General features: G+C 46.8%; 2 protein-coding genes across 3 annotated transcripts in view; one reads left to right on the forward strand and one right to left on the reverse strand.

Moving 5' to 3' along the window:
* MAP3K15 (mitogen-activated protein kinase kinase kinase 15) overlaps window positions 1-9,829 on the forward strand; it is a 114,238-nt gene extending 104,409 nt beyond the window's left edge. Inside the window, exons 20-29 of one of the 2 annotated variants that reach the window (XM_072815492.1) lie at window positions 518-701; window positions 1,369-1,528; window positions 1,993-2,146; window positions 2,876-3,061; window positions 3,701-3,806; window positions 4,651-4,876; window positions 6,407-6,519; window positions 7,796-7,905; window positions 7,985-8,061; window positions 8,503-9,829. In XM_072815492.1, the coding sequence (XP_072671593.1) occupies window positions 518-701; window positions 1,369-1,528; window positions 1,993-2,146; window positions 2,876-3,061; window positions 3,701-3,806; window positions 4,651-4,876; window positions 6,407-6,519; window positions 7,796-7,905; window positions 7,985-8,061; window positions 8,503-8,629 (1,443 nt within the window). In that variant the 3' untranslated portion in view covers window positions 8,630-9,829. Of the gene's footprint in view, window positions 1-517; window positions 702-1,368; window positions 1,529-1,992; window positions 2,147-2,875; window positions 3,062-3,700; window positions 3,807-4,650; window positions 4,877-5,132; window positions 5,247-6,406; window positions 6,520-7,795; window positions 7,906-7,984; window positions 8,062-8,502 lie in introns of those variants that run through there. The other variant, XR_012026136.1, reaches the window with a different exon arrangement.
* On the reverse strand, window positions 7,702-23,499 carry PDHA1 (pyruvate dehydrogenase E1 subunit alpha 1). The gene is made up of 11 exons (XM_072815493.1): window positions 23,291-23,499; window positions 18,962-19,021; window positions 18,015-18,188; window positions 17,118-17,244; window positions 16,338-16,429; window positions 15,034-15,126; window positions 14,043-14,198; window positions 13,796-13,867; window positions 11,612-11,679; window positions 10,125-10,233; window positions 7,702-9,827 (listed from the first exon to the last, which is right to left on the reverse strand). Exons 1-11 carry the CDS (start codon window positions 23,345-23,347, stop codon window positions 9,663-9,665), a joined length of 1,173 nt encoding a protein of 390 aa, XP_072671594.1. The 5' UTR covers window positions 23,348-23,499; the 3' UTR covers window positions 7,702-9,662.
* Window positions 23,500-25,999: the final 2,500 nt, after the last annotated feature.

The following is a 25,999-nucleotide window of genomic DNA, read 5'->3' on the forward strand; positions in this document are numbered from 1 at the left end:
ATGTATTCATCTTTTTTTAAGATTTTATTTATTCATAAGAGACACAGAGAGGCAGAGAGAGAAACAGGCTCCATGTGGGGAGCCTGATGCGGGACTCAATCCCAGGACCCCGGGATCACGCCCTGAGCCAGAAGGCAGATGCTCAACCCCTGAGCCACCCACATGCCCCTAGAATATATTCATCTTGTTTAACTGAAACCTTGGGTCCTTTGATTAGTAACTTGTGTTCTCTCGCCTCCAATCCCAAACTCTTGAGCCTCCACGCTTGGTGCCCTCAGGGCCCCAAGAGGACTAGGACAGAGGCCCTACGATCTCTTAAGGCTTAGGCTCTGAGACTCCTGTGATACCACTTTTTCTGAGACCTACTGGGCAAAGCCAGGTCCCAAGAGGCCAGGCGGGTGAGTCCTCGATGATAATCTCATCCACCAATCCCTTGAAGGATGGCGGGGGTTGGAGCTTCGCAGGGAAGGTGTGTGCCTGAGGCCTCAGCGTCACATCTATCACCTCCCAAATGCAGGTGGGGATGTTTAAGATCCACCCGGAGATTCCAGAAGCCCTTTCAACTGATGCCAGAGCCTTCATTTTATCCTGTTTTGAGCCTGACCCCCACAAACGTGCCACTGCCGCCGAGCTGCTCAAAGAGGGTTTCTTAAGGCAGGTGAACAAGGGCAAGAAGAACCGAATTGCTTTCAAGCCGGCAGGTGAGGTGCACCCGGATAGCTGGGGTGCCGCGCTGGAGGCCTGGGCTCCTCTGTTGTTCAGCGAGCGGGCGGCCCTCGATTTCCTGACAGGCACAGGGAGCCTGCCAGGCGACAGCGGTACCCTCCTTGTTAAAGTCTTTCCTTTGGGATTGTGCCAGGGAGGGAGGCCAGAGGTGCCCTGGCTGGGCTTTGGGGTCTTCTCTACGGCAGAGCCCGGCCTTTCCGCTGTGCGGCCCCCGACCTTGGTTCGCGGGGGCACATCAGGGGATTTGCCTGCGGCAGCTGCCCTACAGGCCACTGAAGCCAAGTGACCCCTTCTAGGGCAATGAGTCCTACCTGCGAAGGACATAAAAGTGGCCTCTGAAAAGGAAGCCATTTGTCCCCTTACCCCCCCCCCCCCCCCGTGTGGATGGAGTCAGGACAGAGAGGCTCAGCATCTTGCCCCCAGTGTGGCCAGCTGTGTCAGCGGGTCCTGTGGGCTGGTTAGAAACACGGTCTTGGGCCTCTCTCGGACCTGCTGAAGAGGAACCTACATCTCAGGGACCCCTGGGTGACGGATGGGCCTGCTGCGGTGGAGCAGCGCAGGCCTAGCGGGCCCCTGCGTGGGTCACCTGGCCTGGGGGGCCATCTGAGATCCCCTCCCCCCTCCTGGTCTGTCCCCGCACAGAGAACACCCGGGGCACCGCCCTGGCCCTGCCTTCGTCTGGGGAGCCCATGGGCAGCAGCAGCAGCGAGCACGGCTCTGTGTCCCCGGACTCTGATGCCCAGCTGGATGCGTTCTTTGAGAAGGCCCAGGCACCCCAGCACCAGCTCGGCCACCTGCTCAGGTACGGCCCACCCCTCCCCCCCACGGTGGGCCTGTGAGGGGTACTCGTGTCCACCAGGGGCCAGATACCTCCCAGGTCAAAGCCAGACAGCCGCCAGGGGCTTTTGCTAGCTCTCTGCACCGTCCGTAGGCCAGCAGTCAGGCCAGGGAGCAACGGGGAGGCAGCGAGGCAGCAGGTGCACTGCAGTCACTGCCCCCACCCTCCTCCCCTCCTCACTCCCCCTCTGTCCCCTCTGCCCCTCCTCCCACCGGCCCCTTATTCCCCCCTCGCATTCCCCCCCTACATTCCCCCCACACACACACACTGGTACTCCGGTTAGAGGAAACCCCTCCTCTGTCCACCGGCCTGCCTCCTGCAGTCTCACCTTGCCGTGGGGACTGCGGTGAGCCCCCCCAGCCCCTCCCCGCCCCTCCCCGCCGTCAGGCGTGGCTCCTCGAGCCATGTGCGCCTGCGTTCGTCCGCAGCGTGCCCGACGAGAGCGCAGCCCCATCCCCGGAGGACAGGGACCCAGGATTCTTCCTGCTGCGCAAGGACAGCGAGCGCCGCGCCATCCTGTACAAAATCCTCTGGGAGGAGCAGAACCAGGTGGCCTCCAACCTGCAGGAGTGCGTGGTCCAGGTAGGGCGGTCGGAGGGGGCGCCGCTAGTCCCGCCCTCTACGCGGGTCCAGAGCCCCAACAGGCCAAGCGGGACCGAGGCCCCTGCCACCCCGGAACTTAGCCCAGTTACCAGAAGTATTTCCCAACATCCTTCCCTCTTCCAACAAGACAAAAGAAAATAAAGAGGGAAGGAAAAAAAAAAAAAAAAAAAGACTCCCCTGAAGCCTGAATCTGCGGATCTGCGGTGAACCCGGGCGTGGATGGAGCCGGGCCGCCCTCTGGCGGAGAACAAGCCTAATGCAGCACGAAGCTCGGGGCTCCCAGCCTTTGCCCTTCACTCGCGTTAGTCCCCCGTCTTGAGACCCCCGCTGCGGGACCCAGAGTTGCCCTCAGAAGCTGGGAGAGCAGCCACTGTAGGGAGAAAGGTTATGAACCAAAATAGTTGCATTTTAACTTATTTTGGAAGCGGGAAGGTCTTTTTAGGAAGAGGCCACTTGCTGTACTGTGAACTGTGCCTTCTGACAGGGGCGGGGCCCTTCCGAGGGCTTCAGCAGGAGGGCGGAACCGTTCCCAGGGGGCTTCAGGGGTGTGTGTGTCGCCCAGGGAAGAGGGGGCCACCTAAGGAAAGCTATGGAAGAAATTCCAGAAGCTGACCCCTTCTCACCTGGGGTGTCCACATACTACTTGAGTTTCCTCTCCCTCCCTGACTTAATAAAAGTGATTTTTTGGGGGGGGCTGTCGGTAATCAGAGTTCAGAAGACTTGCACCTCTCGGTCGTCCACATCAAGCAAATAATTGGGATCCTGAGAGAGTTCATCCGCTCCCCGGAACACAGAGTGATGGCATCCACGATATCTAAGCTAAAGGTGGACCTGGACTTTGACAGCTCATCCATCAATCAGATTCATCTGGTACTGTTTGGATTTCAGGATGCTGTAAGTGTTCTGTGTGGCTCTAGAGAATGTGCTAGAAGGCAGGAAGCCCACTGAAGTGGCTCACAACCCAGACTGTGGAGTTCAAGTACTATCTTCTCCCGTGGTCCCTGTTTCTTCTAAGCTGCTTACACCCGAATCCCTAGTTTCAGCAGTTCCTTCTTCATACCGAATATGCAAGTGCGGGTGAGTGGGCTGGTTGTGTTCGGCTCCTCAGAGCAGGAGGGTAGGACTCACAGGACTCGGGTGCAAGTGGCATCCGCTGGCTGAGTGGGAATGAGATGTCAGCTTACATGTCTGTGCAGATGTGAGTTGCTCCAGGCCTGTGACCATGTCTGGTCCTGCTTTGTGTCCCATGCCCCCAAGCCAAGAGCCTGACCTCTCCTAGGTGCTCAGTTAACGCTCCTTGAATAAACGGTGAAGAGGCCCGGTGTGGGAGATCCCATCCCTGCGCATCCCCTAGACCCAGCATAACTCGGGGCAGCTTGCAGGAAGACTCCTTCCAGAAGAAACAAGTCAGGTGGAAATGCAGAGCAGCGTGGCTGACATTCTACCTCAGAGTAGAAGTAGTCTAGAATGAGTAAGAACTCCGATTGCTTGCAAGTACATTGGCTGAGAAATCGGGATTTCTGTGATTTGTAGGTAAATAAAATTTTGAGGAACCACTTAATTAGGCCCCACTGGATGTTTGCGATGGACAACATAATCCGTCGAGCGGTGCAGGCCGCGGTCACCATTCTCATCCCCGGTAAGTGCCGCCTTTTCAGTCAAGGTCAGACTCAGGCTGTGGAAGAGATCACAAGTATCCTCTGCACCCAACAATCGTCTTCTCTTTCCCATCTGGGCTGTATACTTCCCTGCAGCTCAGGACATGCTAAGACCTTCCCCTGGAGCCGTGCTGTGTGCCCCCTTGGCCTAACCGAGGAGACCGCACATAGAACCTGGGATCTGAGAGGGAGCACCGAACCTGCACGGGGGTCCTGCAGCACCCCTCTCCCACACTCAGGAACGCCTACTGAAAGCTTGGTTTAATGGCTCCATCTCTTGTCAGACTCCTCATGTGGTAGCTCTGGAAATCTTCGGCTTTTGTGAAATGCTAGAGCGGCTTAACACCAGGGTCGCTCTCCTGTGGGGACTTCATCCCGGGAAGGGAGGCTGTGCTCAGCTTGTTGGCATGGCCACTTCCTCTCTTGACTTTGCTCCGTCCCTGTCATGTCACCTGCCCAGCTTCTGCCAGCTTTCCTGAGGAGCTTGGTAGACCCCAGGACTTCATTACGCCCCACTCACTCCGTGCAGACACCTTTCTTTAGTAAAAGAATGCAGGCCACGTTGGAAGCCTGGTTGTACCTTTTTAAAAACTGTCCTTGGCTGATGTAACATTCAGCTTCAGTTTCATCATCTGTAAACTGGGGGTGCTCTCTCCTCTCCAGAGAACGGAGTAGGAGTCCCGTCCCCATTCACAAAGTCAGCTGTCCCTGATGGAGCACCACGTCCCTGATGGCTTCTAGCAGTCTTGTGTGCAGGCCCAGAGGAGACCCGAAGCCCTGGCCTCACTTAACCATGGTCCATCCTCTGCCTTCTTCCTTTGGCAGAGCTCCGAGCCCACTTTGAGCCTGCATCAGAGACTGAAGGGCTGGAGAAGGACACGGACGAGGTAGAAGAGGACCGTCCCCCAGCAGACGGGCCTCGAAGTGGAGAGCGTGTGGCATATGGAAGGAGCAGCCCCACGTCCGCGGGTGCCCCCGGGGCCCAGCCCCAGCAGCTCCAGCACCAGCACCTGAGCCTCCAGCTGGGCGAGCTCAGACAGGAGACCAACAGGTGGGGGGGGGGGGTACCATGACTGGGGCCAGCCAGGGAATCGGTAGACTTGCTGAGTGTCCCCTCTCAGGTCTCAGAAGAGCATCTTCCCCAAGGAGGTGGGCGGGGGTGTTCTCAGCTTCAGCTGGGGGAGATCGCTTCCCTTTAAGGGCAGCACCCCTGAGTCCTGGTGCCTTGCCACCAGCCACACACACAGCAGTCAGCCATGCTAACGGCCGCAGCACCTCGGAAATTCTTTTTCTTTCTTTTCACAAAGATGAGGCCCCTGGCGTGGCCTGCAGGTCCAGCAGACTCCGCGGTGGGCGGCTGCAGCCTGCACCCACAGCAGTAGCCAAGCCCAGGGTTGGCTGGCGCTTCATCTGATGGACAGGTAGCCCATGACCCTGACCCTAAGTTTGCCCTCTCCTCTTTGAGCCTCTTGCTGGGATGCATCAGGATTCCCCAGCAGGTGCTCGTGGACTGCCTCCGCAGCCAGGGCACCCTGGCATTGCCGTGAGGTGGCCCCCTAAGAGAGCTGGTCTATTTTGTTCACTTCCTGGCACATAGTAGGCATTCAAAAATATTTGTTAAATGAATAAAATGATTGTTCACTCTGGGTAATCACATCATCAGTGGACTTATGCCTTGTTGCCACATGATCACTGCTAGTGCCAATTAATATTTAACAGGGAGACGTGGTGCCAAGTATTGGCATTCCACAGGTATTGTGGAAGAAACATTGTATATACTCTGGGGATCTCTGAAGTTTGACCTTAAGCAGATCTAATCATTTTTTACAGACCTAGAGTGTTCTCTCATTTTTGAGAGATATGCAGTTTTAGTTAACAGGTAGTGGCGGCAAAATTTTGAAAGCTTTTAAAATATGACACGTGAAAGTTGCTAGTGATACTTGGCACTTCCTTAAAATCTTTACTGGTAAGGTTTATAATCATCAAATATAAACTGTTATATATGGGCTCAGGGTTTTTCATCTGCACTGATGATAGGCCTTCTGTGACCTTCCGGTCTCAGTAGCACTCGCAGCAGCTGGCATAGCTGCGGATGGTGGACACACACGCCTGTCCCGGTGTCCTGGAGATGCCTCAGCCATGCGCACACAGCAGGAGGACAGCACCTCCTGCCCAGAGTGCTGCTACCTGGGGGCATCTGGTCTGTCTTGAGCACGTGAGACCAGTGCCTGTGAAGCATTTAGCACAGTGCTGGGCTCCCTCTGCTTGAGGCCACCTTCCTCCCGGCGCTCTCCTGCCACTGGCGTCAGAAGCTTCCTCCCCTGAAGAGGAAAGAGCCCAAGAGCTCGCTTCAGCCACTTGATGGGACTCAGGGAGACAAGCTGTCCTCACCAGATCCTCCTGGCTGAGCATGCTGCTCACCCTCAGGTTATCTTCTGGTTTGTGATACACGTTGAGACAAAATGCCAAGTGCCGGACTTTGTTTTCAAGGGCAGGGAACACAAGGAAGGTGCCCAGGCTGAAAGCAGGCAGTGTGAATGGTGTTAGGCTCTCTCTGAATAATGGCATTTTTTTTAACCAGACTTTTGGAACACCTAGTTCAGAAAGAAAGAGAGTACCAGAATCTTCTACGGCAAACCCTGGAGCGGAAAACTCAGGAATTGTATCATCTTCAGTTACAATTCAAATCTAATGGTGAGAAATTTTCCACTTGCTTTGTGTGTGAGACCACTTAAAATGGCTAGTCAGCCTTGCCACAGTTGCAGTTACTCTCTAGTAAAGCAGTAAGTACTCCAGTATATTCTGGAATACTCCTCAGTAACAGAAAACCACTGGTACATTCAAAAACATGGATGAATCACAAATGCATTATGCTCAGTGAAGGCAGATTCAAAAGGCTACATGCTATGAGCACCTAAATATGGAATATTTATGCAAAACTCTGTTAAAGGCAAAACTCTAGGGACCGAAAACATCAGAATTGGGGGTGGGGGGAGAATGATTATAAAAGGCTGCAAGAACTTCTGGGGGTGACAGAAATTTGTCATCTTGATGACAGTAGTGGTTACATGACTGCCTGTCAAAGGGCACGGCCCTTACATACCTAAAAAGGGTGATTGCAGATTTATTGCACAAGTTAAACCTGATCCACTTCAGGCCACTTAGCAAAGAGCTGCAGGCACCTCTTGGAATGTGGGATGGATAAGCACGGGCACAAAATCTCAGGACTGAAGTCTATTTCCTCATTTGATTTCCAGTGCAGTTAAGGATGAGATTCCTTACAAGAGGCATTTTACAGACTGTAATAAGCATTTAAAGTGGCAGATAGAGGGATGCCAGGGTGGCTTAGCAGTTAAGCGTCTGCCTTCAACTCCAGGCATGATCCTGGAGTCCTGGGATGGAGTCCCGCGTCGGGCTCCCTGCATGGAGCCTGCTTCTCCCTCTGCCTGTGTCTCTGCCTCTCATGAATAAATAAATAAAATCTTTATTTTTTTAAGGTGGTAGACAGATAGCAAGCATATCAGATTCGCAAGTAACCTCACCCTTACCTGTGGTCCCTTTAATCTCTGGGAAGTGAATCCACCAACTAGGGAGTGTTGTGTAGTATGAATTAGAACAGTTCACACAGTTTTTTAAAAATTTTTTTATTTATGATAGTCACACACACACACACACACGCACACACACACACACACACACACACAGGCAGAGACACAGGCAGAGGGAGAAGCAGGCTCCATGCACTGGGAGCCCGACGTGGGATTCGATCCCGGGTCTCCAGGATCGCGCCCTGGGCCAAAGGCAGGCGCCAAACCGCTGCGCCACCCAGGGATCCCCAGTTCACACAGGTTTAAATTCATTTTCTTTCAAATCACCTTTATGTTGTATAATAGTTTATTTCATCCACCTTGTTACTTTTGAAGAGTTTTAAACATTAACATACAACAAAATACATCTCACATCGTTGCAGATACTACAGAGAATTCAGCATCCCCTCCTGGGTCTCAGGAGCAGAAAACTGATAAAGAGCTTGTGGACTGGTTACAACTGCAAGGAGCAGATTCGAGTACAATAGAAAAGGTAAATTTCTAACAAAAAAGCATTCCTATGCCCTTCTTACAAAGCAGCTTAGCTCTTCTGTATTCGATTTTTGTTTCAGATTGTTGAAGAAGGTTATACCCTTTCTGATATTCTTAATGACATCACTAGGGAAGATCTAAGACACCTTAGACTACGGTAAGAATGGCTTCAAAACACTGTAATAGAAAATGACTTTTTTGATGTGATTGTGCTTTTAAATCAGTAGAAAACAAAGTGGTGGTCACTTTACTCCTTCACCGAAATCAATTCTCCTTCCTATGTATGGCTATGGCTTAGTCAGAAAACCAACTACCCAACCTCCTCTCTCACTCCAGAGTTTCCTTAGGGTAGAGTTGGGTACCAGTGGGAGGTGAAACCCCAGAGCTCTCTCCAGCCCCTCCTTCCTCAGCCTGCTCCGCAGAGCCACCTGGCCCTCCTACTGGAGCCCAAATACAAGACGAAAGACCTCTAGTTAAGCGAGGAACTGCATTTTGGCAATCTAGACAGGTCTAGAGTTGTACACTGTAGCTTAAGAGCTCCTAAAGAAGTACTCGGTGGTGTGCTTACGACTCTAAAGCAGCCTCATTTGTCTCCTAGTGGTGGTTGCCTCTGCCGGCTCTGGACAGCAGTCTGCCAGTACAGAAGGGCTCAGGGGTCTCCAGCCGCCCGAGATGAGGCTGAACCAGTCGGCTTAGGCCAGGGGACAGAGGGAGCGAAGAGCTGACATCCTTCTTAAGATTTCTGTTAACATACACCCGAATTCCACTAAGTTTACATAAGGAAAACCCCGTTATTTAAGAGTTTGAAGTTTTAACGAATTGCTGAAATGGGATGAGCTTTTTAAATCTCTTACCAACATGTTTTAAAGGTGAGTAGAACTTACGTATTGTGAGAACAGTGGCTGAACTCTAATTTGACATCCCAGAATATTATGGAATCTTTTAAACAAATTTCAATATACACCCTAAAGTAACAGGCTGGGCCTCACTGTTTTAGACCATAGCTTACTATAAACTGGCATTGTACTTAAGAATATGCCTTGTATTTAATGTTTGATATGAATGTAAATAGAAAACTATTAAGAAAATAGCTTTGTATTTAATGTATAAATGAAGAAAACTAAGTTATTTGGCCTTTGAAATGATTATGGTCTTATTTAAAAATGGCATTGTTGGGGCACCTAGCTGGCTCAGCTGATGGAGCATTTGAGTCTTGATCTCAGAGTTGGGAGTTCGAGCCCCATGTTGGGTCTAGAGATTACTTAAAAATAAAATCCTTAAAAAAATAAAACTGGAATTGTCCTTCTACCTCCCTGACTGGAGATAATATACTTTTACTGAAAAATGATGGTCAGTGTGAAGAGGCTTTAGCTCCCACACGCACACTGAGGAGGGTGTGCATGTAGTATTTGCTGTTAGGTGAGGCACAGGGGCCCTTGCCAAGGGTCAAGGGAATGATCCCACTCCCCTCAAACGTAGGAATGAATGGCTTTTGATTTAGTTGTATACTATTTTTCAGTTATTAAAAGGAATAGAACTATTTTAAGGAAAAATCTGAATCTAAAATAACCTTATATAATATTCACACTAAGTGTGCAGTAACATCTTTTAATGCAACACTGTTGTACAGTTGTTGTACAAAACACATGCAATTACTACCTTAGCCTATATTCTTTTTATGGGCTTTTCTTCCTTAACAAATTTGAGAACACAAAGACCCTTAGAGTTGGATCCCACTGAAGGTGTAACTATCTATTATTAACTGATAGACTTAAACTTGATCCACTGATTTGCACCCCGAACTTCAAAAGGCGGATCGCTGCTGTAAATGTGATAGCCTAGTTCTTCCAAAGGCGGTTCCGGATCAGCAGTGGCAAACTGGGCAGCATCCTCAATTTCCTTCCTCACTTCAACATCAATTTCCTATAAATCAGATTATAGTTCAGGAGGTTACTGAGTAAACAGCAGCATAGATACAAGCAGGTCTACTTGGAACAGGTTGCTAGTACAACTAGAACTCTCCTAGGAATAGAAGTACTAACAGGGGCTCTTTATGAACCGAACATCCAAAGTATATTTTTAGGAAAAAACAGCTCCTGGGTTTCAAGGTTTTGCGAATATGACTGACCCATACTTTCCCACTGACCCAGGCAGCTCCCCCAGGAGTGGCAGCTCTCTGGGTGCAAAAAAAAAACTGGTTGCTGGAAAAGGCGAGCCTACCTTTAGTTCCTCGACACTGGCCAGGTTGCTGTTCACCATTCTATCCTTGAGAAGCATGATAGGGTCGCTCTTACTTCTTACTTCCTGAATCTCCTCTCGTGTACGGTAACTACAGGAAGACAAACAGTAGGTAAGGACAGCTCCAGAGACGTGGGCTTCGGACACAGAGCGGTCACCGGGGGAGGGTGCACATAGAATACAAGAACTCTTCCATGAAAGATACTAGAATCTTAGAGGCAAACTCTACCCTGACGATTCCCCTGGCTTCTCAGGTGTTCTGAAGAGGAGGGGCCAAGCTTTTATTTGCTTTTTTGATCCAGATGTAGGATCTGAAGGAAGTGGTAGAGCCACTGCCTGTGCCCTCTCACGTCACTGGCAGGTAGCAGAATACCAAGCAGGAAATCAGGCTTTAGGAGCCCAGAGAAGTGAGGCCAGTGAACACTTGCACAGGTTTTCCAATTCCTGATTCTAGAAAAGAAGCCCCACGGTGTTCGAGAGTCAGTTAAGAGCGCCAACCGCCCATACACACAGTTGAAAATCTGCAAATGTTGACTCCCGAAAAACAAGTCTTATGAATAACACTTTATTAACACGTATTTTGTATGTTACTTCCATGTATTAGTCTATATAGTGTGCTCTTAACGGAAGTTGGAAAGAAGTGTTATAGTCAAGAGAAATGAAAAAAGAAAATCCCTGGATCTGTGGGCCCATGTTGTTGAAACCTGTGTTGCTCAAAGGTCAACTGTACATACATCCTTGTCTTATATCTTCCAACCACCACTAAAAGGGCTCTATTGTTTTTTTGAAAATACCAAGTACATTTTTCCATCTAAGTTGTTCTTTATAACATTTCTCTTAGAATACCAATCTACTCTCAGGCTTGTTAGGGCTTATTGACTAAATCTACTACTTTTAACTCTGTCACACTCTGGGATGGCAGCATTACATGCCAGGGTCACTAAGTGGCAAGTAAAACTATCTTCCTAATGTAACTTACCTTTTTTTTGACCGATTGATTTCAATATACTGAATATCCCACGTGCCAGGTGGCCTCACTCCATACCAGCCAAGTTTTCACATTTCAACTCTATATTTGGGTAATGCCTACAAAAGCTACATGTCCCTAAATATATATATGCTATACCATTGACCTGTTTTATCCAACAGTTTCTCTCTGTAAAGTAACTTCTACCCATAACATCACAAATCCCAAGTCACATGCTCTCCCCTCTAAGCCAGCCAGGTGCCCCCTTCTCTGCAATTCATTACTGCTCATGCTAACATGTACATACTACAAATAAGGATTTTCCGAATGCTTCCAGGCAAAGACTCAAATAATTACTCGATACCAACAAATTCACCGCATGAAGCCCACTGGTGTCTGGCTTCCAAAGCAAATGTTGAAATGCTTTGCTTTTTCATATGAGTAGCACCATACAAAGCCCACCCACCCAGGGACACCACACCCAGATTTCCCATGACCATACCTGACACCAGGGTCGCTCATGCTGTGTCCATGGTAACGGTAAGTCTGTAGCTCCATCAATATGGGCCCCTAAAACAACCCAGTGAGACGATGAGCACAGCACATCCTTTCAGAATCAAAGATATTCTCATTGGATTTTCTGTAAGTTGGCTGAGTTGTCAAGAATTTCCTATTAGCTGACTGACTTAAGAATTATGTTCTCCTTTCTGATACTTCTAGTTTATATGGAACTTAGTTGCTTTTTATTTTTTTTAAGATTTTAATTATTCATGAGAGAGACCCCAAGATCACGACCCGAGCCAAAGGCAGACCACTAAGCTACCCAGGCACCGCAAGAACTTAGTTTCTGAATCAAAAAGGCATTCAGCATGTTCTAGAGCCCACTGATATTATTTCATCAGCACTGCCTTTGACATAGAATAATCCTATAAAACAGCTGAGATTTAATGCAGAAAAACCCATTAAGGCAGGTATGACAGCAAGGAAGGGGATGGTTTTTATCTTCAGGGCCAATAAAGCTAGTTTTTCCCCCTCAGGCACATATGAATGATCTACAAGCATCTGGATTCTTTTAAAAAGGTACAGAAAAATACAATACAAAATCCCACAGAATAGGACTAAAAGCAGACCTCTAGATGTGCTGGAAAGTGTGGAAGGGAGAATTAAAACTAGGCTGGGTAGGTCAATCTCCACCTCACCTATAAGGGCTGACAACCAATCCGGCACAGATGCGGCTAGTGTGTAACAACGTTGGTGGTAACAGACAACACATGATGATTAACCCCAGGACTCGGCTGGCCAGCCCGACCACACCCAGGACAGTTTGCTCCTCCTTCACTAGCCCCCTTCCAGAAGACAGCTTTGAACACTGAGGGGAAGAGGGTGGATCTAGGATCCCTGGGCAGTGTGGTGTAGTAGTTGGGGGTGGGGTGCAAAGGGAGAGGCCCAGCTCTCAGTCCAAGAGCCTGGGATCCAATCTGGGCTGTCATGTATAGTAGCTACGTACCCTTAAACTGCTCTGTGCCTTAGTTATTGTACAGATGAGGGACCTAACTCAGGGGTTGTGTTGGTTCACACATAAGTGCTTACTGCATCACCTGACCCAGGTCAATCCCTCAATAAGGATTTATTTTTCACCTATTTTTCTGTTCTGCGCCACCCAGGAGCTATTGGAAAACAACAGTGGGCTAGGCTAAGGGGGTTTCTAGACTCTCCCCTAATTCCAAGATGAGGCTGAGAAAGTCAACACATATAAACCAGTATATATAAAATTATAAAATAAAGTCAACACTATAAACCAGTGATCCTATTTCCACGTTAAGTTTGTATTCCACATGTTCTTTCAGGAACTGGGGAAGAGGGGAATGATATCCACCGCTCAAGTCTATACCTCTCTAGTCTTGGAGTCCCGACGTAGACTGCTGAGCTCTCTGCCACCTCAGCCATACTTGATTTCATTCCTCTGTTCTCATGTGCAGCACCCCCCCACATTTCCCTCCCTGCTCCACCCTCGTTCTCCATTTGCATCACTGGTAGCCCAGTCTTCCCACACAGGGGTGTCATGGAAAGGTAAACCCTAGGGGCATGCTTTCTGGGCTGTGAACACCAATTCAGGGAGAACATCATCCTTTCCACTTGCTCTGCTGGCATCTAAGCCAACCTCACTGTTCCCTTCTCCCTCTACTGCTCTACCTGAAAGGTCCAGATTCTCAGGACTGAAACAGCAAGGTGAAGATTACATACTTTAACCGTAATATTTAAATTATGGAAGATGAGCTTACACAAAATGCCTATTATCCCAGCAAAGTTCTGTGCTGAGCACTGGGAGGGGGGTCCCCAATATGCTCACTCAAGGGGCTTATTATGATTAACAGGGTGGCAGGTGGGGGTGGGTGGGTAGAGGTTGGAGGCGCATAAATAAAAATAACCAAACCACAAGGCAAAATGCTGAGGAAGCACTCAAGAGGAAAGATTCACCCCAAACAGGGGCAATGTGGGATGTTTCCTAAGAGGTAAGCTATCAAGACCACAGTATTTACAAAGGGACCCAATTCACTGGACTCTGCTCCTGCCTTCTACACAACTAATTACCAGCAACCCCTGAAGAGCTACAATAGACACATGGGAGACATTCTTTTAAGATAAATGTCAATGGACATCTCTAGCCCAGAGGGTTGAGTCTTACCTTTCCAGATCTACAGTAGGCGGCTGCAAACCTTGTTGCCTCCCGGACACACAAGATATCCATTCCATCTACCTGTTCATACACGGAAAGGGCAGAGCATAAATCAAACCGTGTCAAACCAATTTTACAGGACCCGTTCACACGCTATGAACAGAGAACGCCTGTGTGTGTCTGGGACTGTCAAGGACCCACACAGAGCTATCACGCTGCGAAGGGGTAGTCCCGGCTGCACACCAGGCGCCCTTACCCGCAGCCCAGGAATGAAGTCGCCTCTCTTGTAGTAATCAGTGCTGGCTGCTGCTCTCTCAACAGACGTTCCCATTCCGTAGCGGTTATTCTCACAGATGAAGATACACGGCAATTTCCACAAAGCTGCCATGTTGTAAGCTTCAAATATCTGACCCTGGAAGTATGTATAAACAGTTCAAGTAGTTTCATTTTGCTACTTTTCTCTAGACTTCTTCATTGTCCCCAAAAGCTGCTGCTCTTCCTGGCACGAGACCTTTCATAAAACATGAAAAGCTTCCTTCACCTTCCACAGCGGAGCTTTTGAGGCAAAGGAGTGTGTTGGTGAGGGAGGAAGAAACGGCAAGCATCATCTCTTTTTGCAACCGAAGGAAGTGACAAACCAAATAAATTCCACCACTTGTTTCGGTGGGGCCAAGGCAGTGGTGTAGAATATAGTAGGAAAAGAGAAACATGTAAAACTTTGTGACTACCTAGTTTTATGCTTTGTTATAAATCCTAGGAGACCCACTGGACAACCAGAGTGAACCAATGACTGAGAATCAGCATCCGGAGCAGGGCCTCAGAGTGTTGTCTGTGGAATGGTGAGGACTCCGACCGTGACAGGAAAAGTATAGAAAGAGCCAGGGCTCAGAAACCATGAGCCAATGCCATGCTCTCCAAGAGAATGAGTCTGTACATTACAGGATTGGTATAAGAACAAGTCTGCACTGGGTTAAATTGGAAAAAGGTCCTTCACCCACAGGGTGTGAAGCACTGAGCTGGAGGCAGAGGAGAGCTTCTTCCTGGGTGTGTGCCCGTATTAAGCACTTGTGCAACGTGCCACAAAGTATACCTGTAATCTGGCCATAAAACCAAATTCTAGCTTGCCCCAATATGACTACTTCAACTACTAGGCAATAGACTACTTCGCTACAAATGAACTCTGACTACTCAACACTTTGGAGATAAAACTGCAATGGTTATTGCAAAGTCAAGAGACACATACTCACCTGATTAGCAGCACCATCGCCATATAAAGTCAAACAGACCTCATCCTTTCCATTATACTTACAGGCCAAAGCAATTCCTGCTCCCAAGGGCACCTAATATTAAGGACAACCAAGAAAAGAACCACAGAAATCCATGAGGGGAGAAATTAATGCTCTGCATTTCAAGTTCTCACCAGAACTTAAAACAGAAATTACACTGTCACTAGAAACTCTCTACCCTACCCCCAAAATTATAATCAAACTGGTAAAGCAACATGAATAATTCTTCTATTTCAACCATTAAATAACACTTCTGTAAAGATTCAATGACTAAAGAGCTAAAATATGAAACTGTTTTTTAACATACAGCAAAGTCACATTACAAAGTGAGCCAAACAATCCAGTTATAATTTTATGTTGTTACTTCTTTGAGTTTTTTTAAGATTTTATTTATTTATTCATGAGAGACAGAGAGAAACACAGGCAGAGGGAGAAGCAGGCTCTCTGCAGGGAGCTCGATGTGGGACTCAATCCCGGGTCTCCAGGATCATGCCCTGGGCCAAAGACAGGTGCTAAACCACTGAGCGACCAGTGATCCCCCAAATTCTAGTTAATTAACAGAGCATCATATTGGTTTCAGGAGGAGAATTTAGTGATTCATCACTTACATATCACACCCAGGCTGATACTTCATTATTCACTAACTGATGAGAACAAAAAGGACTACATAACCACAAAAGCTGAAGTGATGTCTAATGTGGCCCCTAAGATCCTGATCACCTGCCTTTCCTCCTCAGATACCCTCAACCGCAGTCTACAGCAGGGAGAGGAAGGCCTAAGCGGATGTGACAAAGCAATCAATGTACTTAAACATAATAAAGGTATAGGCCGCTGCTAGGGGCTCTTGCTTACATATAAAACTAAACACCTAAGAGAATTTTAAATCACTATCCAGGGATCCCTGGGTGGCGCAGCGGTTTGGCACCTGCCTTTGGCCCAGGGCGCGATCCTGGAGATCTGGGATCGAATCCCCCATCAGGCTCCCGGTGCATGGAGCCTGCTTCTCCCTCTGCCTATGTCTCTGCCTCTCTCTCTCTGTGACTATCATAAATAAATAAAAAAATTAAAAAAAATATCACTATTCAAATCTATTTATTAACTGATAAAATGGTAGGCTATGAAGCAATAGGTCTTTTAAAGTCCACTCAGCCTCCAAAGTACTAAAATATTTCAGAGGGAAGTTCTCTGGGGGATGAAACATTAAGACATGATCCAGGGCCAGATCTAGGAAAGCATGCAATCCCCTCATCCTTGTCATGGATTACCTGAGCTCCAACAATGCCATTACCCCCATAGAAGTTCTTGGCATACATATGCATCGATCCACCTTTTCCTTTAGCACAACCTCCTCTTCGTCCTACAAATGGCAGCATGTGCACATACACATCAGAAAGCAAATAAACAAAAGAAAACCACACCCCAAGTATCTACTTAGAGGCTCATCAACCACTAGAACTCACAGGCTAGTTCAACTCTATAAGCACCCATCCCTCTAGGCAAATATATACTCCACCCTTATCTCCCAGTCCTTGAATGAAGGTCAATCCAGGCCAATGTCTTTGACCTTCCCAGCTCCTTGACCATGGGGTTTCCTTTAAACATCAGCATGGTACCCTGGCCCCCCCGCCTTTTTTTGGCGCTAGTTACAAACATCTTCCGATTTATCCTACATTGGTACACTGAACAGTTCAAGAGTCAAGGGGGACAAAGGGAATATTAAAAAGCTTCCTAGAATTTAAATTGCATACAATGAAATACTCCTGCTCCACTTACTTTCTATGACTGCTAATTTCTACTGGCATGCTTGAGTGACAAACAGTATTATGATTTTACGAAGCTAACATTTTAAAACTTTTACCTAAAGGCCAAATGACCTCAAAAATGGTAAGTTTACTCAAAAGCACAACAGAGGTAACAGAGAACCCAAAGAGAGAGATTTTTTTTTAACTCAAAACCGTTTTAATTAAGTTGTAATAGCATCTTAATATGAGAGATCTGCAAATTTATTTCACTGATTTCCCCTTTTTGAAAAATCAATAGCAAACCTGTAAGCTCTGCGAGAATTTCTCTGACAGAAAGGCCACGAGTAAAGGTAAAGCCATGAGCCCGATAGGCTGTGATAAGATGGTCTGTGGGATTTATGCCAGCCTCCAGGCCCACACAACAAGCTTCCTGCATAAAAGGAAGAAGCAGCAATGAATCAATACAATACACATTTCTAGACAAAATCCTTAGACTATTATGAAAATTTAGCCTAGTAGAACTCTTAATAAGCACAAAAGGAGCTTGATTTTTCACTGCAAACAGAATAGAAGGTAAAGCTCAAGCCAGAAGCTACAAATTAATAATCCATAGATGTACTATTTCAAGCCCATGCAGTGATTTGGAGAAAAATCCTGAATATTAAATGTTACTTTGGGGGGAACATTAATATTAGGGGAATTTCATATGAAAATCAACACTTCTGTCCTCTCTTGAAGGACCAACAGGAAGCATTAACCCTGTATTTCCATATGGCACCAACTGGCTGGAACCAAATTATGGTGTCCCCTAGTGGGAAGGGCCTGGCCCACTTCATCCAGTTCACTACCAGTCCCACTTTCTTCACTAATTTATTCTACCCAGCTGGTCCCCATAGGCATTTTAATTCGTAACCCTTGGCCTAAACCCACAAAACAAAACACAAAGTGAAAAACCCTTTCCCCCATGAGTATATGCACTATAGGTGATCACAAAGTCATCAAGGTGCAAGACACCAGCAATGGGACGTGTGCATGAATTCTTTAGTATGAGCTTAGTAGCGGGCCTCAGCATGCTCATCTTTATTCTGACAGGCAGGCCTCAAATCCTTCAGAGGCATAAGGCAGGGTAAAAACCAATAAATACAAACCATACTTAAACTCCTACATCTAACATTGTTTTATTACAAAACCACCACTCACCTGACCATCACACAAGTGACAGAAACCACGAATAATTTTCTGTTTATACAGCTGATCTGCCTTTAACTCCATTCGGCGAACAGTCTGCATCATCCTATAGTACCTGAGCCCATCCTCCCTGGTGAGCACTGTGGTGACGGGAGGGCCCTCTTCTAGCCGGTGAAGATCGCATTTCTGAAATGGAATCAGTTAACTTCCAGCTACTGCAATGTAAACACTGACTACCCACTTAGAGATCTAATATCTTATTGCAGTAATATTTAACTCAAAAACCAGCAGAGGAGCACATAAGAAATGCTGCATATTACTTCTGACTCCTTTCATCATAAAGCTCATTATGTGAGAGGATCTAGTTTTGGAGGCAAGAAATCTAAGATGACTTTCACTGAAAACCCATGGAAGTCAAAGGAGTTACAGGCTGAAAGACAAACTTTGAAAGGAATAGTCTAAGAAAATTTTAAGATTGATTTATTATTTATTTATTTATTTATTTATTTATTTATTTATTTATGAGAGAGAGAGAGAGAGAGAGAGAGAGAGAGAGAGAATGAGCTGGGAAAGGGGCAGAGGGAGAGGAAGAAGCGACTCCCCTCTGAGCAGGGAGCCCAATGGACCCCTGGGTCATGACCTGAGCCAAAGGAAGCCAATCAACTCACCACTACCCAGGCACCCCAAAGAAACTTCTTATTGAAATGTTTTACTGAAACACATTCTAAATTTTAGATTAAGTCTTTGTTTTAGCCCATACCCTGTCCCCTCCCCGAAACACAGCAAGCTGCTGAGTGAATTCTAATTTTTGCTAAACTTTTTTGAACCTCTGACACTAGAACATTTAGAATAAAATGGTGAAAAAGCATGAATATCAAAATGTTCTATTCCAAAGGTAAAACTGTGTAAATATGTTTACCTGTGGAAAAATTATTAACACAAAGCAAAACACCTCTTACCTTAATTTCAAATGTAGCATCATTTGCAAAATTACGGGAGGCCACCAACACTCTGCTTGCCTTGAAAGACCAAAATATACAAATATATCAGTATGTTTTATTGTCAGGTATTATAAATCAGTTCTCAGAATGCAATCCTGGAATTTTCCTAAGCCCCAACATATTCACGGGTCTATCCCTCCATTCTCTTTACGGTGTTGGGATCTTGCCTTCAAAATGAATCCATGTTCTGGCCAATGAACCATGATCATACCCACCTCTGAAGGGTAACAGCAAAAAGAGAAAGGGAGGCAAAATCAAACCCATCCTTTTGGGCATTTTGTTTCCAAAGAAATTACAGTGAAAATAGAATAAATTTAGTGGCCAAATTAAAGAGATAGCCTAGATAGCCTGTGGGCTTTATTTCTGCTATTTGCAGTCATAACCAGACATTGAACAAACTGTCAGAATTATTCTTCATATAAAACTATGATCCAATTCCTATTTCAGGCAAACCACTACTCTATGAAATGGCTCCATAAGAAAAATATTTTAAACTACTCAAGGTACGAGACATGTGTTAGTGAGAAATCTAGAAGACAAAAGAAAGATACTCAATGGACTCTACGGACATTGTATAATTTGAACAGCTCAGATCTTGGACAGGCTCCTCCAGAAGCCTCAGAAGGGAGAGAGATTCTCTGCAACCAGCTTTCCCTTCTTGATGTTTGGGTGGCTGCTATCGCTTGGGTGGTAAAAAGCTGGGGAAATGTCTCTGTCACTCTTTCAATTGAAAATACCTGCTCACAACAGAGGTACTCTACGTGACAGCTAAGGTCCAGATTAGACCGCAAAACACTTAACCAATTACAATTACTGTACTGTCACATTGTGCCATGTTTTCAAACACTGATTATAAACTGACATAATGGGACGCCTGGGTGGCTCATCGCTTAAGCGTCTGCCTTCGGCTCAGGGCGTGACCCCAGAGTACCGGGATTGAGTCCCACATTGGGCTCCCTGCATGGAGCCTGCTTCTCCTCTGCCTGTGTCTCTGCCTCTATGTCTCTCATGAATAAATAAAATATTTAAATAAATAAATAAAACTAAAGACCTTGTTGAAACACTGTATTGTACACCTGAAATTACAATGTATGTCAACTGGAATTCAAAAAAACTTAATAAAAGTAGAGACCAAACCCACTGAGAAGATCTTAAAGTTGAAACCAACAATGACAGACTATATATTAGACAGTGAAAGAGTGCTCCTTACTTTGAGCCACCCCTCTTTCTGGCTATTTTGTTTTACCTATTGCCTGCATATATGGCATTAATTATACTAAGGCACAGAAAAATACTTTGAAGAATTATCTGTTAACTGTAGATTATGTGTGTCTGTGGGCCCAAACCCAGTTTAATAGCTCCCTATCCTTGCAACAGAGCAAATCAGGTAATCAGTGTTTCCATAAACTGTAATTATTGATGAGATGTCCCCAGAGTGCTCAGTGCACTTCAGGCTCTTGGATCTAATGTGCTTATTTATCAGGTTTCAGTTGTGTTAACACAGGCTACGCTACTTAGAGTGTTCAAAGTGTTTGTTTTAAAATCATCAGAGACCAATACTTTTTTGAACCTGTACTTCTTAATGCTAAAAAATCATTGTTAGATGAAAGGAAACACACTTGAAACCGTCATGAACTGGGTAAGTTTCTTATTCCACAGATTGCCAAGTTCCCATTCTGGGTTTGACACTTTGATTTGCAAAAGTGTCTTTAAAAATAAGTAAGCATACCAGATGTTACTCCCATCAAGACAGAAACAACCACTTTCTAAGCACAGGTGATACAAATAAGTTTAAGGAATTTGTCTTTCAAAAAACTCATTGTATAAAGTAGGTGTTTAATATCTTAGAGAACGTAAGGGAAAATGTTGTACTGTCACTGTCTCTAATCGTTTTTATTTTAAGATTTTATTTATTTATTCATTAGAGACACAGAGACAGAGAGAGAGAGGCAAGAGACATAGGCAGAGGGAGAAGCAGGCTCCATGCAGGAAGCCCAATGTGGGACTCAATCCCGGTACTCTGGGATCACGCCCTGAGCTGAAGGTGGAAGCTCAACTGCTGAGCCACCCAGGCATCTCTCTAATGGTTATTTTTAAAAAAACTAATTAAATAGAAGAAATGTTATACATAGGAATCCATTTCCGCTGTAATAATCTTTTCTCTCAATAACAATTTTTGACTAAATGAAGTTATATTCTACTCTGATCTTATCCAGTTAACAAATTACTAGAACTCAAAATTCATTTTTTTAAAAATATTTATTTATTCGAGAGGGGGGTGAGGGGGGAGAGAGAGAGAGAAAGAGGCAGGCAGAGACACAGGCAGAGGGAGAATCAGGCTCCATGCAGGGAGCCTGACGTGGGACTCGATCCCAGGTCTCCAGGATCAGGCCCTGGGCTGAAGGCAGCGCTAAACCGCTGAGCCACCTGGGCTGCCCTCAAAATTCATTTCTATTTGATTTGGGCAGTAGTATATGATTTTTTGAAGAGACCAAAGTTTTATGGAGATGAAGCATTTCATGCCAACGCATTGCTGGAAGACTGAAAAACACAACCAGAAATATTTTGGATAGCCGAGCAAATGAGCCTCTAATATTAATGGCTTCTCTCTGTTCCTAGGGACACAGAGATGACAGTAATTTGAAACGCATACACTAATTTTTTTCTGTAGAACATCACCAATTCTATCAAAGTTTTTCCTTTCTACTACAACCCTTTAAATTTAACATGATACAAAACTAAGATTCTCATATAAAGTTGAACACGTGTTTCCATTACTTACATTCAACTAAAAACTGAAGTTGTGGAGATTAAATAGCCTAGCATCTGGCACATATTAAGATCTCAAGAAATGTTGGATCTATCATGTGATATACAGAAATAACACTGAAATGAGCTTATCCTTTAGGTGGATCTAGTTGCAATTAAATGCTAATGACTGATGAACCAAATTGTGTTTTTTTTCCCCCCAATTATGTTTTGTAGTTATTTCAGTCAATGGGATTCCCAAAAGGGTATACTTCCTACCTTTCAATGATTTCTGCCCACAGTAAGCAGAACTGCCACAAAGTCCTGGAAGTTACTAGAACCTGAACTGCAAGTCAAGCTTGGCTACAGTTCTACCCAGTAATACTACCTCCCCATACCTAGAGGTCAAAATGCTGGAAGGCTTGAGGCACATCTAAAAACTGGAGCCATAAATAGTGCTGACCTCTAACCCCACTCTCCCAAGCACCAAAGCTGTTTTCTTTAGCTACTTTTACCCTAAGCGTGTGCGTGTAAGAAGGGCAATTTCCTCCGGGTTCTGCTTGACTGCTCTTGGAAGTGACTGCCAAGAAAAACTCAACACTGTGGGAAAGGAGGGGTGGTGATTTCTGGTGAGCATGACCCAGACTTAACCCTCCAGAGCTGGGTGAAGGTGTTTCACAAATGTATACCCAAGGGGGCACTGAAGTAACATTTTTAAAAAAAGATTTTATTTATTCATGAAAGACAGAGACATAGGCAGAGGGAGAAGCAGGCTTCCCGTGGGGAGCCTGATGTGGAACTTGATCCCAGGACCCCGGGATCACTACCTGAGCCAAAGCCCTACTCTCAACCACTAAGCCACCCAGGTGCCCCTGAAATAACATCTAACACAGATAGCACCTACTATATACCAGGCGCTATTTGGCAAGGTTTACATATATGTCAAGAGTTTAAGCTTCAGGACAACCCCTTGGGGTGAATACTCGTATTATCTCTTTAGAGAGCTGGAAACCGAGCAAGGGAGATTTAAAACAAAAACCTGCCTAAGCTCACAGAGCTAGTAAATGGTGAGGCAGGTGTTTGAACAGGACCAGTTTCTGAAGTTCACGTTCTTAACACACCACGTGGCCTCTTAGTCAAGAAGAACAAAATTAGGAAGACTTCAAATGAATGGGCAGGATCAACTGGGGACTCGTGGATGCCCCAGGCCCCCTTTTCTGTCAGCAGTAAATGAACGGGCATTTCTGGAGCACACCTACTGTAGCCAGCGCCGGGAGTCACAGCTGACCTCCCCGTGGACCTGGTAGAGCTCCCCTCCCCCCTTTTGCGGCTGATGGGCCCAGCAGCCGCTAGTCCCGGAGCAGGGAGCCGAGTGCCAGGCGCGAAGGCAGAACAAAAGGCCCGCTACCCTCCGGCCGCTCCGCAGCGCCCTAAGAGGCACCACACCGCGCGCCCCCAAGCCCTGGCCGTACTCCCGCGTCGGGCCCCGCCTCGACCCCGCTCGCGCCCTACCCCGGGCCGCCCATGCTGCTGCCTCACCGGCTTCTGGGAGACGCCCGACAACACGCGGGAGACAGCGGCGAGCATCTTCCTCATGGATTGCCGGCAGCGGCGGCGGCGTAGGCGACTCCCAAGTACACAGGCGGCGCGGCCCCGAAATCTCCCAAGTCTCCTTCAGGCGCCCGGAGCGGACGCCACGCCTTAACTGCAGCACGACCGACGAAACGGAAATTCGTCACGCGCCGCGCCAGGCCGCAGGCCAACCAAGCGGGCTCCCAGTTGCGTGTCCCGCCCACCGAAGAGGTCCGCGGCCGCTCATTGGGTGTTGGCGCCATAGGGGGCGGGCACTGGGGGGCTCGTTGCGTCATCACGTCACGGGCGGGCGGGGATGCGGGAACTTGAGGGCGTCCGCCTGGGAAAGTGGAGCCCCGCCTCCGGAACCCCGCGGGAAAATGGCTTTTCATGGAGTTTTGCGACTCAGGTTAGGCGTGCACGGCGGGAAACCGTACGGGCCACCTGCCGTGCGCCCAGTCTCGCCGGGGCTGCACTTTGGCAGCCTTCGTTCAATGCACGGCAAGATGAAGACTCATGGCGTGGTCGGAGCCGAGACGGAACCTCTGGTTTCTGTAAATGGTTCTGCTGCTAACTTGTCTTTAAGAGATCATGTAACAGTTGTAAAATGCTGCCCTGTGTACTTGAGTTACGATCTAAAAATCAATTCCCCAAGTAAATATTGAGAGATCAGCTGGGAAAAGCCTTTAGCTCTAGTTACTGGTTCGCGAGCTCAACGGGAGTTAACAGCCGCATGACACAGCTGATAATAAAAGCACACACAAAGAAGCAAACACAAAAATAAGTCTAGGCTCGATTCAGTGAGTTCCCAGGTCAGAGAGCTGACTGTGGGCCAGTGGGGTTACACCTGGGATACTAGGTTCAGATTTGGGGTCCCCATGTAAGGGGAATGTTGTCAAAAATGGGTGGAATCCAGGGGACAGTGGTCAGAATGGTGAGAGGCTGAAACCACAATTTGAACTCCAAGAACTTGAACCGACTCAAGGACTCAAGTCACCTTGTTTACACTTCAGGTCCCTCACGGCTTGGCTGGGATCTGCTCCATGTCATCTTCACTCTGGCACTCAAACTGATGGAATAGCATCTGTCAGCAACTTACTGTACCTACTGTACCGTAAAAGGCAAAGGGATCATTTAAACTGGCTCTCAGGGCAGCCCTGGTGGCTCAGCAGTTTAGCGCCGCCTTCAGCCCAGGGCGTGATCCTGGGGTCCCCGGATCGAGTCCCACGTCAGGCTCCCTGCATGGAGCCTGCTTCTCCCTCTGCCTGTGTGTCTGCCTCTCTCTCTTAAAAAAAATAAATAAATAGGGATCCCTGGGTGGCGCAGCGGTTTGGCGCCTGCCTTTGGCCCAGGGCGCGATCCTGGAGACCCGAGATCGAATCCCACGTCAGGCTCCCGGTGCATGGAGCCTGCCTCTCCCTCTGCCTGTGTCTCTGCCTCTCTCCCTTTCTCTCTCTGTGACTGTCATAAATAAATAAAAAATAAATAAATAAATAAACTGGCTCTCAAAGCTTCTACCCAGAAGTGACACATGTCATGTCCTCTCAATTTCCATAAACCAGAGCTAGTCACACAACCGTATCTGAGTTCAACAGGTTGAAGTATAATTCTCCTGTCAGGAGGAAACCCAGAAAAGAGGCTGAACAGTAAAACCATAGAGGATTAGATACATCTTTACACATTTTCATACCAGTCATGTTCCAGGAGGAAAAGTTATTGTGAGCATATGTGTGAATAAAATGGTTTCGGTTGAGTATAACAATCAATTTTTTTCTAAAATGAGAATTGTCCCAGGAGATGATTCCTTATAGGTGTCACCAAAAGTATTCAAAGCAAAAGTTCAAAGCAAGACCAGATGTCAGAATGGCTAGAAGAAGGACTTCAACACTATCAGGAGCCTGGACTGAGAGACCTTATTGATGCCTTCCACCTCTATGACTAGGTTACAGTGAGAAGAGCACTCCACAAAGGAGTGAGCAGGGCCGTTAAAAGGTAGGGATGGAAGTGACATGCTGCCACTGACTGAATGTGAAGGGTGAAGAAAAAGGAAGGAAAAGGGTCAGAGATTAGATATTTGGGTCATGAGTATCAGCTGGCCTGGATGGCCTCTTGTTGGCCTGGAGGTGGTGGTGGAACACCTATCTGTCTGTCTTTGTTCCCTAGGAAGGTGGAGTTGTAAATCTGGAACATGTGGCTAGAAATACACATTTGGGACTTATTTGCACAGGGGTGATGCTGATTTGTGTGTCCAAGAGCAATGTAGAACATATGGACATAAAGTCATTCATTCATTTGACACCTATTTATTGAGCACTAATTCTGTGTCAGGTACTATACTGGGCTTTGGGGATATAGCAGGGAACGAGTAGAATGTAAGCTCTATCTCACAGAGTCTATGGTCTAATGGTAAATAACAAGTACATATAAATATATGAACATATAATAGCAACAATAGATTGTTTGAAAAAAAATTAAACAGGGTAAGAGGATAGAGAATAAGGAGGAGGGTCAGAAAGGCTCCTCTGAGGAGGGCCATGTAAGCAGAGACCTGAATTTATTCGGGAAGCAAACTATGCAAAAATCCCAAGGAGAGCTTTTCAGACAAAGGGATCACAAATACAAATGCCCTGAAGTGGGAATAAATGAGCAAGTGACTTTGGTGGCATAAAACAGGCA

The sequence above is a fragment of the Canis lupus genome, chromosome X (assembly GCF_048164855.1).
Source record: "Canis lupus baileyi chromosome X, mCanLup2.hap1, whole genome shotgun sequence".
Classification (NCBI taxonomy): Eukaryota; Metazoa; Chordata; class Mammalia; order Carnivora; family Canidae; genus Canis; species Canis lupus.

What these genes read in the sequence shown, in the direction of transcription:
- PDHA1 (XM_072815493.1), bottom strand. Translation starts at nt 23,347, where the DNA reads ATGAGGAAGATGCTCGCCGCTGTCTCCCGCGTGTTGTCGGGCGTCTCC. An exon ending in AATTCTCGCAGAGCTTACAG is followed by an intron (nt 16,430 to 17,117) that starts GTTTGCTATTGA and finishes TGCCATTTGTAG; the next exon opens with GACGAAGAGGAGGTTGTGCT. An exon ending in GCGATGGTGCTGCTAATCAG is followed by an intron (nt 14,199 to 15,033) that starts GTGAGTATGTGT and finishes ACATACTTCCAG; the next exon opens with GGTCAGATATTTGAAGCTTA.